The 16,014-nt window shown below is 40.8% G+C and overlaps 1 protein-coding gene across 2 annotated transcripts; it reads left to right on the top strand.

Annotated features, from left to right (window-relative positions):
- The first annotated feature begins 143 nt into the window (after nt 1–143).
- Nucleotides 144–15,630, top strand: LOC307161865 (yjeF N-terminal domain-containing 3-like). 2 transcript variants are annotated; one of them, XM_079876802.1, is made up of 6 exons: nt 144–422; nt 7,296–7,404; nt 7,969–8,079; nt 9,433–9,546; nt 12,889–13,039; nt 15,290–15,630. In XM_079876802.1, the coding sequence occupies exons 1-6, from the start codon at nt 376–378 to the stop codon at nt 15,484–15,486; spliced, it is 729 nt and encodes a 242-aa protein (XP_079732928.1). In that variant the 5' UTR covers nt 144–375; the 3' UTR covers nt 15,487–15,630. The 2 variants fall into 2 exon arrangements, with proteins under 2 accessions (XP_079732928.1, XP_079732929.1); XM_079876803.1 differs by lacking the exon at nt 144–422 and adding an exon at nt 7,169–7,216.
- Nucleotides 15,631–16,014: the final 384 nt, after the last annotated feature.

Raw genomic sequence — 16,014 nt, 5'->3', positions numbered from 1 at the left:
CAACAGCATTGTTCAGGATTTGCATTTCCACAGGATGAGGAACTTTTCCTCGTTTTAATTTCTAATAATGATACTTGTAAATGTCCCTGGTTTGCATGACGGCTCCATCAGAATCAACAGCATTCACACGGATATTATAATGTAAACACAGCGCGAATCTTCAGTATGTGAGGAAGATGTGCGAGACTCTCAGGTCGGCGTGAAGAATCCCATCAGCCAATCAGAAGGCTCCTCCTGCTCCTGCTGCTCTCTGATTGGCTCTCGCGCGGCAGACTCTCATTACGAGCTTCATCTTCTCACATCTCGAGCAGAAAGTGAGACGAGAAGAAGTGAAACCCTGAAACTCCTCCAGTTCGTGTTTTTATTTCAGTGAAGATGAACAGCAGGAATCAGGAGTGTGTGGAAGCGCTCAGATATCTCAGGTAACACACACACACACACACACCTGTGCACTGTAATACATGATGCTCTTCCTCAGTGTTTCTGACTCGTTCTCCAGCACTAACATCTAAACATTCTTACATCAAGATTCATTTACTGGAGAAAAAGCAAAATTACTGAAGATATGAAGTAAAAATGTATCAAAATGAAGTGTTATTTTGGGATACTATTTTAATTTTATATTCGTTTTTTATATTTTAGTTTATATTTTCATGTTATGTTAATTTTAGTTTAAGTTTTAGTGATTTTGTTGTATGATTTTGTATATATATTTAAATATGTCTATATATTTATTGTTTATTTTTTTATTTTAGCTTTACAATTTTAGTACATCAAGTTAAAACTATTTTACAAGTTAAACTAACAATTTAAAATAAGCTTAAATTGTTCGAAACTTTATTTTATTTCTGTTAATGTTAATTTTATTTCATGTTTTTTTTTTTTGTTTGTTTTTTAATGGTTTTAGTTTTAGTTAACTATAAAACGCTCTACATATTTACTGGAGAAGTAAAATGACTAAAGATATTTAGTAAAAAAAAAATTAAAATGAAGTGAGTTGTGTTTAAAACAAGAACGAATATCTGCCAATGGAGTCAGAAAAATAAACTTAATTCAAAGGAAAACAAGATTATTTTTCTGACTCCATTACCAGATATTTGTTCTTGTTTTAAACACAAACTCACTTCATTTTTATAAATGTTTTACTTAATATCCTCAGTGATGTTGCTTCTTCTCCAGTAAATGTATCTTGATTTAAGAATGTTTAGATATTTGTGCTGGAGAACGAGACTGAAACACTGAGGAAGAGCATCATGTTTCTGAAGTGCATTCATTTCTCTTCATCTCAAACTCTTATATCTAGAACTGCTTTATTTTCTTGTATTATAAGCTCAACACACACACACACACACACACACACACACACTCACAGTCCTGCGGTTGTTTAACGGCTCATTAAAGCAGTTCGTCCTGCATTTATTTCTGCCAAAGTCTTTTTTACAAGAGTTGAAGTTTCCCAGGAACTCGTGAAAGATGTTTCCTGAGGAATGCAGAAGTATGAGACTGGACGAACTTTCCTGACTCTCTCTCTTCACTGGGATAGTATGATAGTAAGATAAGTTTATTAGAACAGTAATGTGCTCCTGAATATCCTGATCCTCCTGATCCGAGCGGGAGACCGAAGCTTTAATCCGCTCCTCATCCGGCTGATCCGTCACAGACTGAGATCTGAACACACACTGAGGAATACACGTTATTACAGGAAGAGTGCAGACAAACAACTCAATCCTGGATGCAGAACAGGAGAAATTCTGATTCATTAAACGGCTCATGCACTGGGAAAATGATTTTTTTTGTTCATGTAAGTAATTAAACAAAAATTATTGGAGAACACTGTCAGTCAAAGTTATGAATATTTAAGATGTTTTAAGGTTTTGAGGGAAGTCTCTTCTTCTCACCAAGGCTGATCAAAAATACAGTAAAACAGTGAAATATTATTGTAATGTAAATCATCTGTTTTCTATGTGAATATACATATATAAGTGTAATTTATTCCTGTGATCAAAGCTGAATGTTCAGCATCATTACTCCAGTCTTCAGTGTCACATGATCCTCCAGAAATCACTTAATATGATGATTTGATGATCAAGAAACATTTATGATTATTATCAGTGTTATTATTATTGTACACAGTTGTGCAGCTTCAGATTTGTGTGGAAACCGTCATACGCTCCCATTCAAAAGTCTGAGGGAAGAAAGATTAGAAAATCATGCTCTTATGCATCAAGGATGCATTAAATTGATCAAAAGTGAGAGTAAAGACATCTGTAATGTTAAAGCGATTAAAGGGTTAAACGTTATTCTTTTGCACTTTCTATTCATCAAAGAATCCTGAAAAATAAAATGTATCACAATTTCCAAAAAAAGAAATTAACCTGTTTTTAACGCTGATAATAATCAGAAATGTTTCTTGAGCAACAAATCAGCATATTAGATATTATGTTTCAGTGTTTCAGAGTTTCAGTGTTTCAGAGTTGAATGGTTTCAGTGTTTCAGTGTTTAATGGTTTCAGAGTTTCAGTGTTTAATGGTTTCAGTGTTTCAGAGTTTAATGGTTTCAGTGTTTCAGTGTTTAATGGTTTCAGTGTTTAATGGTTTCAGTGTTTCAGTGTTTAATGGTTTCAGTGTTTCAGTATTTCAGTGTTTCAGAGTTTCAGTGTTTCAGTGTTTAATAGTTTCAGTGTTTCAGAGTTTCAGTGTTTAATGGTTTCAGTGTTTCAGTATTTCAGTGTTTCAGAGTTTCAGTGTTTCAGTGTTTAATAGTTTCAGTGTTTCAGAGTTTCAGTATTTCAGTGTTTCAGAGTTTCAGTGTTTCAGAGTTTAATGGTTTCAGTGTTTCAGTGTTTAATGGTTTCAGTGTTTAATGGTTTCAGTGTTTCAGAGTTTCAGTGTTTAATGGTTTCAGAGTTTCAGTGTTTAATGGTTTCAGAGTTTCAGTGTTTAATGGTTTCAGTGTTTCAGTATTTCAGTGTTTCAGAGTTTCAGTGTTTCAGTGTTTAATAGTTTCAGTGTTTCAGAGTTTCAGTGTTTAATGGTTTCAGTGTTTCAGTATTTCAGTGTTTCAGAGTTTCAGTGTTTCAGTGTTTAATAGTTTCAGTGTTTCAGAGTTTCAGTGTTTCAGTGTTTCAGAGTTTCAGTGTTTCAGTGTTTCAGAGTTTCAGTGTTTCAGTGTTTCAGAGTTTCAGTGTTTCAGTGTTTCAGTGTTTCAGAGTTTCAGTGTTTCAGAGTTTCAGTGTTTCAGTGTTTCAGAGTTTCAGTGTTTCAGTGTTTCAGAGTTTCAGTGTTTCAGTGTTTCAGTGTTTCAGAGTTTCAGTGTTTCAGAGTTTAATGGTTTCAGTGTTTCAGAGTTTCAGTGTTTAATGGTTTCAGAGTTTCAGTGTTTAATGGTTTCAGTGTTTCAGAGTTTCAGTGTTTCAGTGTTTCAGAGTTTCAGTGTTTAATGGTTTCAGAGTTTCAGTGTTTCAGTGTTTCAGAGTTTCAGTGTTTAATGGTTTCAGAGTTTCAGTGTTTCAGTGTTTCAGAGTTTCAGTGTTTAATGGTTTCAGTGTTTCAGAGTTTCAGTGTTTAATGGTTTCAGAGTTTCAGTGTTTAATGGTTTCAGAGTTTCAGTGTTTAATGGTTTCAGTGTTTCAGAGTTTCAGTGTTTCAGAGTTTCAGTGTTTAATGGTTTCAGAGTTTCAGTGTTTCAGTGTTTCAGAGTTTCAGTGTTTAATGGTTTCAGTGTTTCAGTGTTTCAGAGTTTCAGTGTTTAATGGTTTCAGAGTTTCAGTGTTTCAGAGTTTCAGTGTTTAATGGTTTCAGAGTTTCAGTGTTTAATGGTTTCAGTGTTTCAGTGTTTAATGGTTTCAGTGTTTCAGAGTTTCAGTGTTTCAGTGTTTAATAGTTTCAGTATTTCAGTGTTTAATGGTTTCAGAGTTTCAGTGTTTAATGGTTTCAGAGTTTCAGTGTTTAATGGTTTCAGTGTTTCAGAGTTTCAGTGTTTCAGTGTTTCAGAGTTTCAGTGTTTAATGGTTTCAGAGTTTCAGTGTTTAATGGTTTCAGTGTTTCAGTGTTTCAGAGTTTCAGTGTTTAATGGTTTCAGAGTTTCAGTGTTTCAGTGTTTCAGAGTTTCAGTGTTTAATGGTTTCAGAGTTTCAGTGTTTAATGGTTTCAGTGTTTCAGTGTTTCAGAGTTTCAGTGTTTCAGTGTTTAATAGTTTCAGTGTTTCAGAGTTTAATGGTTTCAGTGTTTCAGAGTTTCAGTGTTTCAGTGTTTCAGTGTTTAATAGTTTCAGTGTTTCAGTGTTTCAGAGTTTCAGAGTTTCAGTGTTTCAGTATTTAATAGTTTCAGTGTTTCAGTATTTAATAGTTTCAGTGTTTCAGAGTTTCAGTGTTTCAGAGTTTCAGAGTTTCAGTGTTTCAGTATTTAATAGTTTCAGTGTTTCAGTGTTTCAGAGTTTCAGTGTTTCAGAGTTTCAGAGTTTCAGGGTTTCAGAGTTTCAGTGTTTCAGTATTTAATAGTTTCAGTGTTTCAGTGTTTCAGGGTTTCAGTGTTTCAGAGTTTCAGAGTTTCAGTGTTTCAGTGTTTCAGTATTTAATAGTTTCAGTGTTTCAGGGTTTCAGTGTTTCAGTGTTTCAGTATTTAATAGTTTCAGTGTTTCAGAGTTTCAGTGTTTCAGAGTTTCAGTGTTTCAGTGTTTCAGAGTTTCAGAGTTTCAGTGTTTCAGAGTTTCAGAGTTTCAGTGTTTCAGAGTTTCATAGTTTCAGTGTTTCAGAGTTTCAGTGTTTCAGAGTTTCAGTGTTTCAGTGTTTCAGTGTTTCAGAGTTTCAGTGTTTCAGAGTTTCAGTGTTTCAGAGTTTCAGTGTTTCAGTGTTTCAGTGTTTCAGAGTTTCAGTGTTTCAGAGTTTCAGTGTTTCAGTGTTTCAGAGTTTCAGTGTTTCAGTGTTTCAGAGTTTCAGAGTTTCAGTGTTTCAGATTTTCAGTGTTTCAGTGTTTCAGATTTTCAGTGTTTCAGTGATTCAGAGTTTCAGAGTTTCAGTTTTTCAGTGTTTAATAGTTTCAGTGTTTCAGAGTTTCAGTGTTTCAGTGTTTCAGTGTTTAATAGTTTCAGTGTTTCAGTGTTTAATAGTTTCAGTGTTTCAGTGTTTCAGGGTTTCAGTGTTTCAGAGTTTCAGTGTTTAATAGTTTCAGGGTTTCAGTATTTAATAGTTTCAGTGTTTCAGTGTTTCAGTGTTTCAGAGTTTCAGTGTTTCAGTATTTAATAGTTTCAGTGTTTCAGAGTTTCAGTGTTTCAGTTTTTCAGAGTTTCAGGGTTTCAGTATTTAATAGTTTCAGTGTTTCAGTGTTTCAGTGTTTCAGAGTTTCAGTTTTTCAGTTTTTCAGAGTTTCAGGGTTTCAGTATTTAATAGTTTCAGTGTTTCAGAGTTTCAGAGTTTCAGTGTTTCAGTGTTTCAGAGTTTCAGTGTTTCAGAGTTTCAGTGTTTCAGAGTTTCAGTGTTTAATAGTTTCAGAGTTTCAGAGTTTCAGTGTTTCAGTGTTTAATAGTTTCAGTGTTTCAGTGTTTCAGTGTTTCAGTGTTTCAGAGTTTCAGTGTTTAATAGTTTCAGTGTTTCAGAGTTTCAGTGTTTCAGTTTTTCAGAGTTTCAGAGTTTCAGTGTTTCAGTGTTTAATAGTTTCAGTGTTTCAGAGTTTCAGTGTTTAATAGTTTCAGTGTTTCAGAGTTTCAGTGTTTCAGAGTTTCAGAGTTTCAGTGTTTCAGTGTTTCAGTGTTTCAGAGTTTCAGTGTTTCAGTGTTTCAGAGTTTCAGTGTTTCAGTGTTTAATAGTTTCAGTGTTTCAGTGTTTCAGTGTTTCAGTGTTTCAGAGTTTCAGTGTTTCAGAGTTTCAGTGTTTAATAGTTTCAGTGTTTCAGAGTTTCAGTGTTTCAGAGTTTCAGTGTTTCAGTGTTTAATAGTTTCAGTGTTTCAGAGTTTCAGTGTTTCAGAGTTTCAGAGTTTCAGTGTTTCAGTGTTTCAGTGTTTCAGAGTTTCAGTGTTTCAGAGTTTCAGTGTTTCAGTGTTTCAGAGTTTCAGTGTTTCAGTGATTCAGAGTTTCAGTTTTTCAGTGTTTCAGTGTTTCAGTGTTTCAGTGTTTAATAGTTTCAGTGTTTCAGTGTTTCAGTGTTTAATAGTTTCAGTGTTTCAGAGTTTCAGTGTTTCAGTGTTTAATAGTTTCAGTGTTTAATAGTTTCAGTGTTTCAGTGTTTCAGAGTTTCAGTGTTTCAGAGTTTCAGTGTTTCAATGATTCAGAGTTTCAGTGTTTCAGTGTTTCAGTGTTTCAGAGTTTCAGTGTTTCAGTGATTCAGAGTTTCAGTGTTTCAGTATTTAATAGTTTCAGAGTTTTAGTGTTTCAGTGTTTAATAGTTTCAGAGTTTCAGAGTTTCAGTTTTTCAGTGTTTAATAGTTTCAGTGTTTCAGGGCTTCAGTGTTTCATTGTTTCAGTGTTTCAGTGGTTTCATTGTTTCAGTGTTTCAGGGCTTCAGTGTTTCAGGGTTTTAGTGGTTTCAGTGTTTCAGTGTTTCAGTGTTTCAGGGCTTCAGTGTTTCAGGGCTTCAGTGTTTCAGTGTTTCAGTGTTTCAGAGTTTCAGTGTTTCAGTGATTCAGAGTTTCAGTGTTTCAGTATTTAATAGTTTCAGAGTTTTAGTGTTTCAGTGTTTAATAGTTTCAGAGTTTCAGAGTTTCAGTTTTTCAGTGTTTAATAGTTTCAGTGTTTCAGGGCTTCAGTGTTTCATTGTTTCAGTGTTTCAGTGGTTTCATTGTTTCAGTGTTTCAGGGCTTCAGTGTTTCAGGGTTTGAGTGGTTTCAGTGTTTCAGTGTTTCAGTGTTTCAGGGCTTCAGTGTTTCAGGGCTTCAGTGTTTCAGGGCTTCAGTGTTTCAGTGTGATGATTTCATGGTACAGATGTGACGCGCTGCAGACCGACGAGGGAAGCGTTCCAGCTTTGGCTGAGTCTCAAGATGCTGAAGCGAATGATGATTTGATCTGATGTTCGGGCTCCTGTGTGGAAGGATCTGTTGTTGGGTCGTTTCCCTGCATGAGTTCAGGAACTGAGGAGCTGAACGCCTCAGGGATTCCCTATCGATCCCGATCACAGAAGGGCAGCGGATCATCTTCCCACAGGAGTCCTGGAGCAAACACATCCCGATGACGACGATCAGCCACACCTAGTGCTTTTAGTCATACATTCATTTCCGTTTCTTGCAGGTTTAACTTTCATTACTCATGTTTAAAACTAGTATATTTCCAGAGTTTATCCCAAGTTGTTTATTTATCATATTTACAGTAAAGAGGAGGCAGTTTCCATGGAGACGGAGTTGCTAAGGGATTATGGTTTTGGACGGCAACAGCTGACGGAGATTCTGGGACACGCGTGTGCGAACGCCATCGCAAAGGTCTTTAATCATTACATTCACCATTCATGTAATAGTTTTTGAAATACCGTATGAAAACAATACTTTCCTGTAGTAAGTAAACATTCTTAAATTAAGATACATTTACTGGAGAAGCAAAATGACTGAAGATATTAAGTCTTGTTTACAGAAAAAAATTGTTAAAATGAAGTGAGTTTGTGCTTACAAATATCTGCCAAAGGAGTCAGAAAAATAATCCTGTTTTCACTTTGAATTAAGATTATTTTTCTGACTCCATTGGCAGATATTAGTTCTTGTTTTAATCTTAAACTCACTTCATTTTGATGCATTTTTCATTGAACAAGAAAATTCTATTTCAGTGTTTCTACTTCACATGCATTACTTGCCAATTCTTTGTGATTATTTGTGACAATTTGAGTAAATTCTACACCAACTTTTTGTCATTGTAGAAACAATTTTCACTCGGAAATGATTTGTGAAACTTATTAGCAATTTATGAGTTGGTTAGTAACACAATGAATTAAAGTAGAAAGACAGTCTTTCTGATTGTTAGTAGTTGATCAGGGATGTGATGATCTCTCTCAGGCCTTCCCGCTCTCTTCTCTGGAGAAACGCCAGGCCACGGTTCTGGTGATCTGTGGACCGGATCAGAACGGGTGTGTGGGACTCGCGTGTGCTCGACATCTCCATGTGTTCGTGAGTGAACACACACACTTCAGTCATCATGACCGATGAACACACACACTTCAGTCATCATGACCGATGAACACACACACGTCAGTCATCATGACCGATGAACACACACACTTCAGTCATCATGACCGATGAACACACACACTTCAGTCATCATGACCGATGAACACACACACTTCAGTCATCATGACCGATGAACACACACACTTCAGTCATCATGACCGATGAACACACACACTTCAGTCATCATGACCGATGAACACACACACGTCAGTCATCATGACCGATGAACACACACACTTCAGTCATCATGACCGATGAACACACACACTTCAGTCATCATGACCGATGAACACACACACTTCAGTCATCATGACCGATGAACACACACACTTCAGTCATCATGACCGATGAACACACACACTTCAGTCATCATGACCGATGAACACACACACGTCAGTCATCATGACCGATGAACACACACACTTCAGTCATCATGACCGATGAACACACACACTTCAGTCATCATGACCGATGAACACACACACTTCAGTCATCATGACCGATGAACACACACACTTCAGTCATCGATAGAGATGCTCCATTCCCGAACATGACGGAAGTCAGGCCAAGAATCAATTCCTCACTGTTGTTTCTGAATCTTTTTTGCTTTTTTTTTTTTGGACAAAATATTGGATTGTGAGATAAAAAGTCATGCAAATGTTTCCGACACAAAATTAAAAATTAAAAAGGTACTTTATTGTTTTCAAGGACTACAGTCAGAGATCTCACTTATCAAACAATATCTTTATTATCTTTCAAATTCTAAAAAATGTAAAAAGATGAATAAAGATATACTAAAAAAACAAAATGGTACAAATAAAGTGCCGCACATGCAATTGCCATTGAAAGGATACTGTGACAAAGATATCGCTTGCTTTATTCAAACTGATTTTTCCTCCCCATGAATATATGATTGAGCTGAAGAATAAAAGCTGTATCATATGTTTATATGAGCAATATCACACTCATAACCATGAGAAATGCCTCTATATCAGACGAGCTGTAGCTTTAATTTTGCATGAAAAGATTGTTTTATTGGTAAAATGAAAAACTAATTTCACATATCTTGTCTTTCAATAATTCAAGCACTTTTCAAGTCCCTTTCCATAAATATTTTCAAGGGTTTTCCAGGACTTACATTTCAGAGAGTCAAATTCAGGCTCTTTAAGCACTTGTACGAACCCTGGATTTTTTTATCATTTTCACAAAACTTTCATGGAGTAGTGAAAGAGTTAAAGAGGAGCCCTGAGTGACGGATCTGTGTGTGTGTGTGTGTGTGTGTGTGTGTGACAGGATTACATTCCCACTGTGTTCTGTCCCAAACGCTCCTCGGACCGCCTCCATCAGGACCTGACGGTGCAGTGCGAGCGGATGGACCTGCCCTTCCTCTCCTACCTGCCCAACGAGGTCAGATAAACCAGGCTAAACCAGACTAACCCTTCCTCTCCTACCTGCCCAACGAGGTCAGATAAACCAGGCTAAACCAGACTAACCCTTCCTCTCCTACCTGCCCAACGAGGTCAGATAAACCAGGCTAAACCAGACTAACCCTTCCTCTCCTACCTGCCCAACGAGGTCAGATAAACCAGGCTAAACCAGACTAACCCTTCCTCTCCTACCTGCCCAACGAGGTCAGATAAACCAGGCTAAACCAGACTAACCCTTCCTCTCCTACCTGCCCAACGAGGTCAGATAAACCAGGCTAAACCAGACTAACCCTTCCTCTCCTACCTGCCCAACGAGGTCAGATAAACCAGGCTAAACCAGACTAACCCTTCCTCTCCTACCTGCCCAACGAGGTCAGATAAACCAGGCTAAACCAGACTAACCCTTCCTCTCCTACCTGCCCAACGAGGTCAGATAAACCAGGCTAAACCAGACTAACCCTTCCTCTCCTACCTGCCCAACGAGGTCAGATAAACCAGGCTAAACCAGACTAACCCTTCCTCTCCTACCTGCCCAACGAGGTCAGATAAACCAGACTAAACCAGACTAAACCTTCCTCCTCCTACCTGCCCAATGAGGTCAGATAAACCAGACTAAACCAGACTAAACCTTCCTCTCCTACCTGCCCAACGAGGTCAGATAAACCAGGCTAAACCAGACTAAACCAGACTAACCCTTCCTCTCCTACCTGCCCAACGAGGTCAGATAAACCAGACTAAACCAGACTAAACCAGACTAACCCTTCCTCTCCTACCTGCCCAATGAGGTCAGATAAACCAGACTAAACCAGACTAAACCTTCCTCTCCTACCTGCCCAACGAGGTCAGATAAACCAGGCTAAACCAGACTAAACCAGACTAACCCTTCCTCTCCTACCTGCCCAATGAGGTCAGATAAACCAGACTAAACCAGACTAAACCTTCCTCTCCTACCTGCCCAATGAGGTCAGATAAACCAGACTAAACCAGACTAAACCTTCCTCTCCTACCTGCCCAACGAGGTCAGATAAACCAGACTAAACCAGACTAACCCTTCCTCTCCTACCTGCCCAACGAGGTCAGATAAACCAGGCTAAACCAGACTAAACCAGACTAACCCTTCCTCTCCTACCTGCCCAACGAGGTCAGATAAACCAGGCTAAACCAGACTAAACCAGACTAACCCTTCCTCTCCTACCTGCCCAACGAGGTCAGATAAACCAGGCTAAACCAGACTAAACCAGACTAACCTTTCCTCTCCTACCTGCCCAACGAGGTCAGATAAACCAGACTAAACCAGACTAACCCTTCCTCTCCTACCTGCCCAACGAGGTCAGATAAACCAGACTAAACCAGACTAAACCTTCCTCTCCTACCTGCCCAACGAGCTCAGATAAACCAGGCTAAACCAGACTAAACCAGACTAACCCTTCCTCTCCTACCTGCCCAACGAGGTCAGATAAACCAGACTAACCCTTCCTCTCCTACCTGCCCAACGAGGTCAGATAAACCAGACTAAACTAGACTAAACCTTCCTCTCCTACCTGCCCAACGAGGTCAGATAAACCAGACTAAACCAGACTAAACCTTCCTCTCCTACCTGCCCAACGAGGTCAGATAAACCAGACTAAACCAGACTAACCCTTCCTCTCCTACCTGCCCAACGAGGTCAGATAAACCAGACTAACCCAGACTAACCCTTCCTCTCCTACCTGCCCAACGAGGTCAGATAAACCAGGCTAAACTAAACCAGACTAAACCAGACTAACCCTTCCTCTCCTACCTGCCCAACGAGGTCAGATAAACCAGACAAACCAGACTAAACCAGACTAAACCTTCCTCTCCTACCTGCCCAACGAGGTCAGATAAACCAGGCTAAACTAAACCAGACTAAACCAGACTAACCTTTCCTCTCCTACCTGCCCAACGAGGTCAGATAAACCAGACTAAACCAGACTAAACCTTCCTCTCCTACCTGCCCAACGAGGTCAGATAAACCAGGCTAAACTAAACCAGACTAACCCTTCCTCTCCTACCTGCCCAACGAGGTCAGATAAACCAGACTAAACCAGACTAACCCAGACTAAACCTTCCTCTCCTACCTGCCCAACGAGGTCAGATAAACCAGGCTAAACTAAACCAGACTAAACCAGACTAAACCTTCCTCTCCTACCTGCCCAACGAGGTCAGATAAACCAGGCTAAACTAAACCAGACTAAACCAGACTAACCCTTCCTCTCCTACCTGCCCAACGAGGTCAGATAAACCAGACAAACCAGACTAAACCAGACTAACCCTTCCTCTCCTACCTGCCCAACGAGGTCAGATAAACCAGGCTAAACCAGACTAAACCAGACTAAACCTTCCTCTCCTACCTGCCCAACGAGGTCAGATAAACCAGACTAAACCAGACTAAACCAGGCTAAACCAGACTAACCCAGACTAACCCTTCCTCTCCTACCTGCCCAACGAGGTCAGATAAACCAGGCTAAACTAAACCAGACTAAACCAGACTAAACCTTCCTCTCCTACCTGCCCAACGAGGTCAGATAAACCAGACTAAACCAGACTAAACCAGGCTAAACCAGACTAACCCAGACTAACCCTTCCTCTCCTACCTGCCCAACGAGGTCAGATAAACCAGGCTAAACTAAACCAGACTAAACCAGACTAACCCTTCCTCTCCTACCTGCCCAACGAGGTCAGATAAACCAGGCTAAACCAGACTAAACCAGACTAAACCTTCCTCTCCTACCTGCCCAACGAAACGAGGTCAGATAAACCAGGCTAAACCAGACTAAACCAGGCTAAACCAGACTAACCCAGACTAACCCTTCCTCTCCTACCTGCCCAACGAGGTCAGATAAACCAGAAAAAGTGCTTCAGGCCAAACACTTCTTAATTCTTTCTGAAGAAAAGTAGTTTGTTGTAGTGTTGAGTTTTCCTTCTCAGACAGCAACCAAAGTATCATAAACATTAACATAACATTACTGAATGCGTTAATGAACATGAATAATTGTATTTTTAAACGGTAACAAAGGTTAATAAATGTTTTGCTCATTGTTTGTTGGTGTTAGTTCTACAGCATTTATTAATCTTAATTTCAACCTTTGCTAATAAAATTCTGAAGTCAAAAGTTGTGCCTGTTAACATCAGAACTCTGACGTATAGTTTCTTGTTAGTTCATGTTAACTGATGCATTATGGTCAAGAAAACTAGTTTGATCTGTTAACCTCAAAACATCCAATAAATCACAGTGAGAATGAACAGGGGAGTCAGTGTTTTAGATGATCAATAATAACGTTCTCTGGTTTTCTTCTTGAAGCTGCAGCTCCTCAACGAAGCATATAACCTGGTGGTGGACGCGGTTCTGGGTCCCGAGACGGACCTGGCGTCGGTCGGCGAGCCCTTGACCGGAGTTCTGCAGACTCTACAAGGACTCAAAGTCCCGATCGCCAGCCTGGACATCCCGTCAGGTGCCGAACCGCTCGAGTGTTAGCAGTGAGAGTCCAGTGCCGAACCGCTCGAGTGTTAGCAGTGAGAGTACAGTGCCGAACTGCTCGAGTGTGTTAGCAGTGAGAGTCCAGTGCCGAACCGCTCGAGTGTTAGCAGTGAGAGTCCAGTGCCGAACCGCTCGAGTGTTAGCAGTGAGAGTCCAGTGCCGAACCGCTCGAGTGTTAGCAGTGAGAGTTCAGTGCCGAACCGCTCGAGTGTTAGCAGTGAGAGTTCAGTGCCGAACCGCTCGAGTGTTAGCAGTGAGAGTCCAGTGCCGAACCGCTCGAGTGTTAGCAGTGAGAGTCCAGTGCCGAACCGCTCGAGTGTTAGCAGTGAGAGTTCAGTGCCGAACCGCTCGAGTGTTAGCAGTGAGAGTCCAGTGCCGAACCGCTCGAGTGTTAGCAGTGAGAGTCCAGTGCCGAACCGCTCGAGTGTTAGCAGTGAGAGTTCAGTGCCGAACCGCTCGAGTGTTAGCAGTGAGAGTCCAGTGCCGAACCGCTCGAGTGTTAGCAGTGAGAGTTCAGTGCCGAACCGCTCGAGTGTTAGCAGTGAGAGTTCAGTGCCGAACCGCTCGAGTGTTAGCAGTGAGAGTCCAGTGCCGAACCGCTCGAGTGTTAGCAGTGAGAGTCCAGTGCCGAACCGCTCGAGTGTTAGCAGTGAGAGTCCAGTGCCGAACCGCTCGAGTGTTAGCAGTGAGAGTCCAGTGCCGAACCGCTCGAGTGTTAGCAGTGAGAGTCCAGTGCCGAACCGCTCGAGTGTTAGCAGTGAGAGTTCAGTGCCGAACCGCTCGAGTGTTAGCAGTGAGAGTTCAGTGCCGAACCGCTCGAGTGTTAGCAGTGAGAGTCCAGTGCCGAACCGCTCGAGTGTTAGCAGTGAGAGTTCAGTGCCGAACCGCTCGAGTGTTAGCAGTGAGAGTCCAGTGCCGAACCGCTCGAGTGTTAGCAGTGAGAGTCCAGTGCCGAACCGCTCGAGTGTTAGCAGTGAGAGTCCAGTGCCGAACCGCTCGAGTGTTAGCAGTGAGAGTTCAGTGCCGAACCGCTCGAGTGTTAGCAGTGAGAGTTCAGTGCCGAACCGCTCGAGTGTTAGCAGTGAGAGTCCAGTGCCGAACCGCTCGAGTGTTAGCAGTGAGAGTCCAGTGCCGAACCGCTCGAGTGTTAGCAGTGAGAGTCCAGTGCCGAACCGCTCGAGTGTTAGCAGTGAGAGTCCAGTGCCGAACCGCTCGAGTGTTAGCAGTGAGAGTCCAGTGCCGAACCGCTCGAGTGTTAGCAGTGAGAGTCCAGTGCCGAACCGCTCGAGTGTTAGCAGTGAGAGTCCAGTGCCGAACCGCTCGAGTGTTAGCAGTGAGAGTCCAGTGCCGAACCGCTCGAGTGTTAGCAGTGAGAGTCCAGTGCCGAACCGCTCGAGTGTTAGCAGTGAGAGTCCAGTGCCGAACCGCTCGAGTGTTAGCAGTGAGAGTCCAGTGCCGAACCGCTCGAGTGTTAGCAGTGAGAGTCCAGTGCCGAACCGCTCGAGTGTTAGCAGTGAGAGTCCGTGAGCATGAGCATCTCGATCATGAGCGGCAGGTTTGGTAGATGTAGAACCTCTTAAGGGTTCCCATCATGCATTCTAATTTTAATACAATTTTCTGAATGGAACAACTCGTTAACGTACTTTATCAGCAGAAAAATGTATATACATATATAACTTTTTAGAGGTTCCTATCATGCATTTTATTTTTATGCATTTTAATTTCAATAAAATTTTCTGAATTAAACGACTCATTAACATACTTTATCAGTAGAACATTTTACGTATAGAACCTTTTAAAGGTTCCCATCATGCATCGTTTTGTTTTTCTATACATTCAAATTTTCTGCTGATAAAATATGTTGATGAGTTGTTTAATTCAGAATATTCAAATAAAATGTAATGTATAGAACTGTTTAGGGGTTCCCATCATGCATTTAGATTTTAATAACATTTTCCAAATTAAACAACTCATTTTATTAGCAGAAAATTGTATGCATGGAACCTTTTAGGGGTTCCCCATCATGCATTTAGATTTTTTTTAATGCATTTACATTTTTTAATTAAACAACTCGTTAACACTTTACCAGCAGAAAATGTGAAAAAAAAACTTAAAAACATTTCTCCTTGTATAGAACCTTTTTGGCATGAAGGGTTCTTTAATGGAGTCCAGAACACTAGGGTTCCCTCTATAAGCACCTGTGTGTGTGTGTGTGTGTGCACAGGCTGGGATGCGGATGAATCTCGTCCCGAGGGAGTCAGTCCTGCGCTCCTGGTTTCCCTGATGATTCCCAAGCGATGCGCTCGGAGTTTCCCCGGATCTCACTTCCTGGCGGGACGCTTCCTTCCCTACGACATCCAGAAGAAGTACGAGCTGAACCTGCCCCGCTTTCCTGGGACCGACCCAGTCGTGGAGCTGTGACCGAGTGTGTGTGTGTGTGTGTAGATCGAGGGACACAAACACGAGTCAACAACAGACATGTGAATGTTCAACTTTATTAAAGTATAAATGTTTGCTCAATGTTCTTCCAGTGTTACATTTACTAAATAAAACGTGTTTTTGTCCAAAGCATGTGCTGATAAATGACCATTTCAGAACGGCAACATTTAAACATTTACTCTTTAAAATGCAGATCAGTGTCATGGCTCAGACCGACTGTTCACTGACAGCAAGCGCTCATGATGTGGTCGTAATGTCAGTCAGGGTTTCTGCAGGTGTGGTGACGGTCAATGGAAGACTTTTAAAAGAGCTTTCTAGGAGCACGTGAAGAAATGTTAGGAATAAACTGAAGGGAACACATTAACATCAACATGTTCTGTCTGAGAAACACTAGTTGTGTTAGCAACACTTCAGAGTCTGGAAATGCAACAGATTCGTTAGTTCATGAATCACTCTATTCCCAACCAATAGAATATGGAAATAACTGTTACTCTATCTTCTGATCACACG

The sequence above is a fragment of the Squalius cephalus genome (assembly GCF_949319135.1).
Source record: "Squalius cephalus genome assembly, chromosome: 7".
NCBI classification, from domain to species: Eukaryota; Metazoa; Chordata; class Actinopteri; order Cypriniformes; family Leuciscidae; genus Squalius; species Squalius cephalus.
Note: the sequence above shows the minus strand (reverse complement) of the source record. Positions and strands in the feature narration are given on the sequence as shown.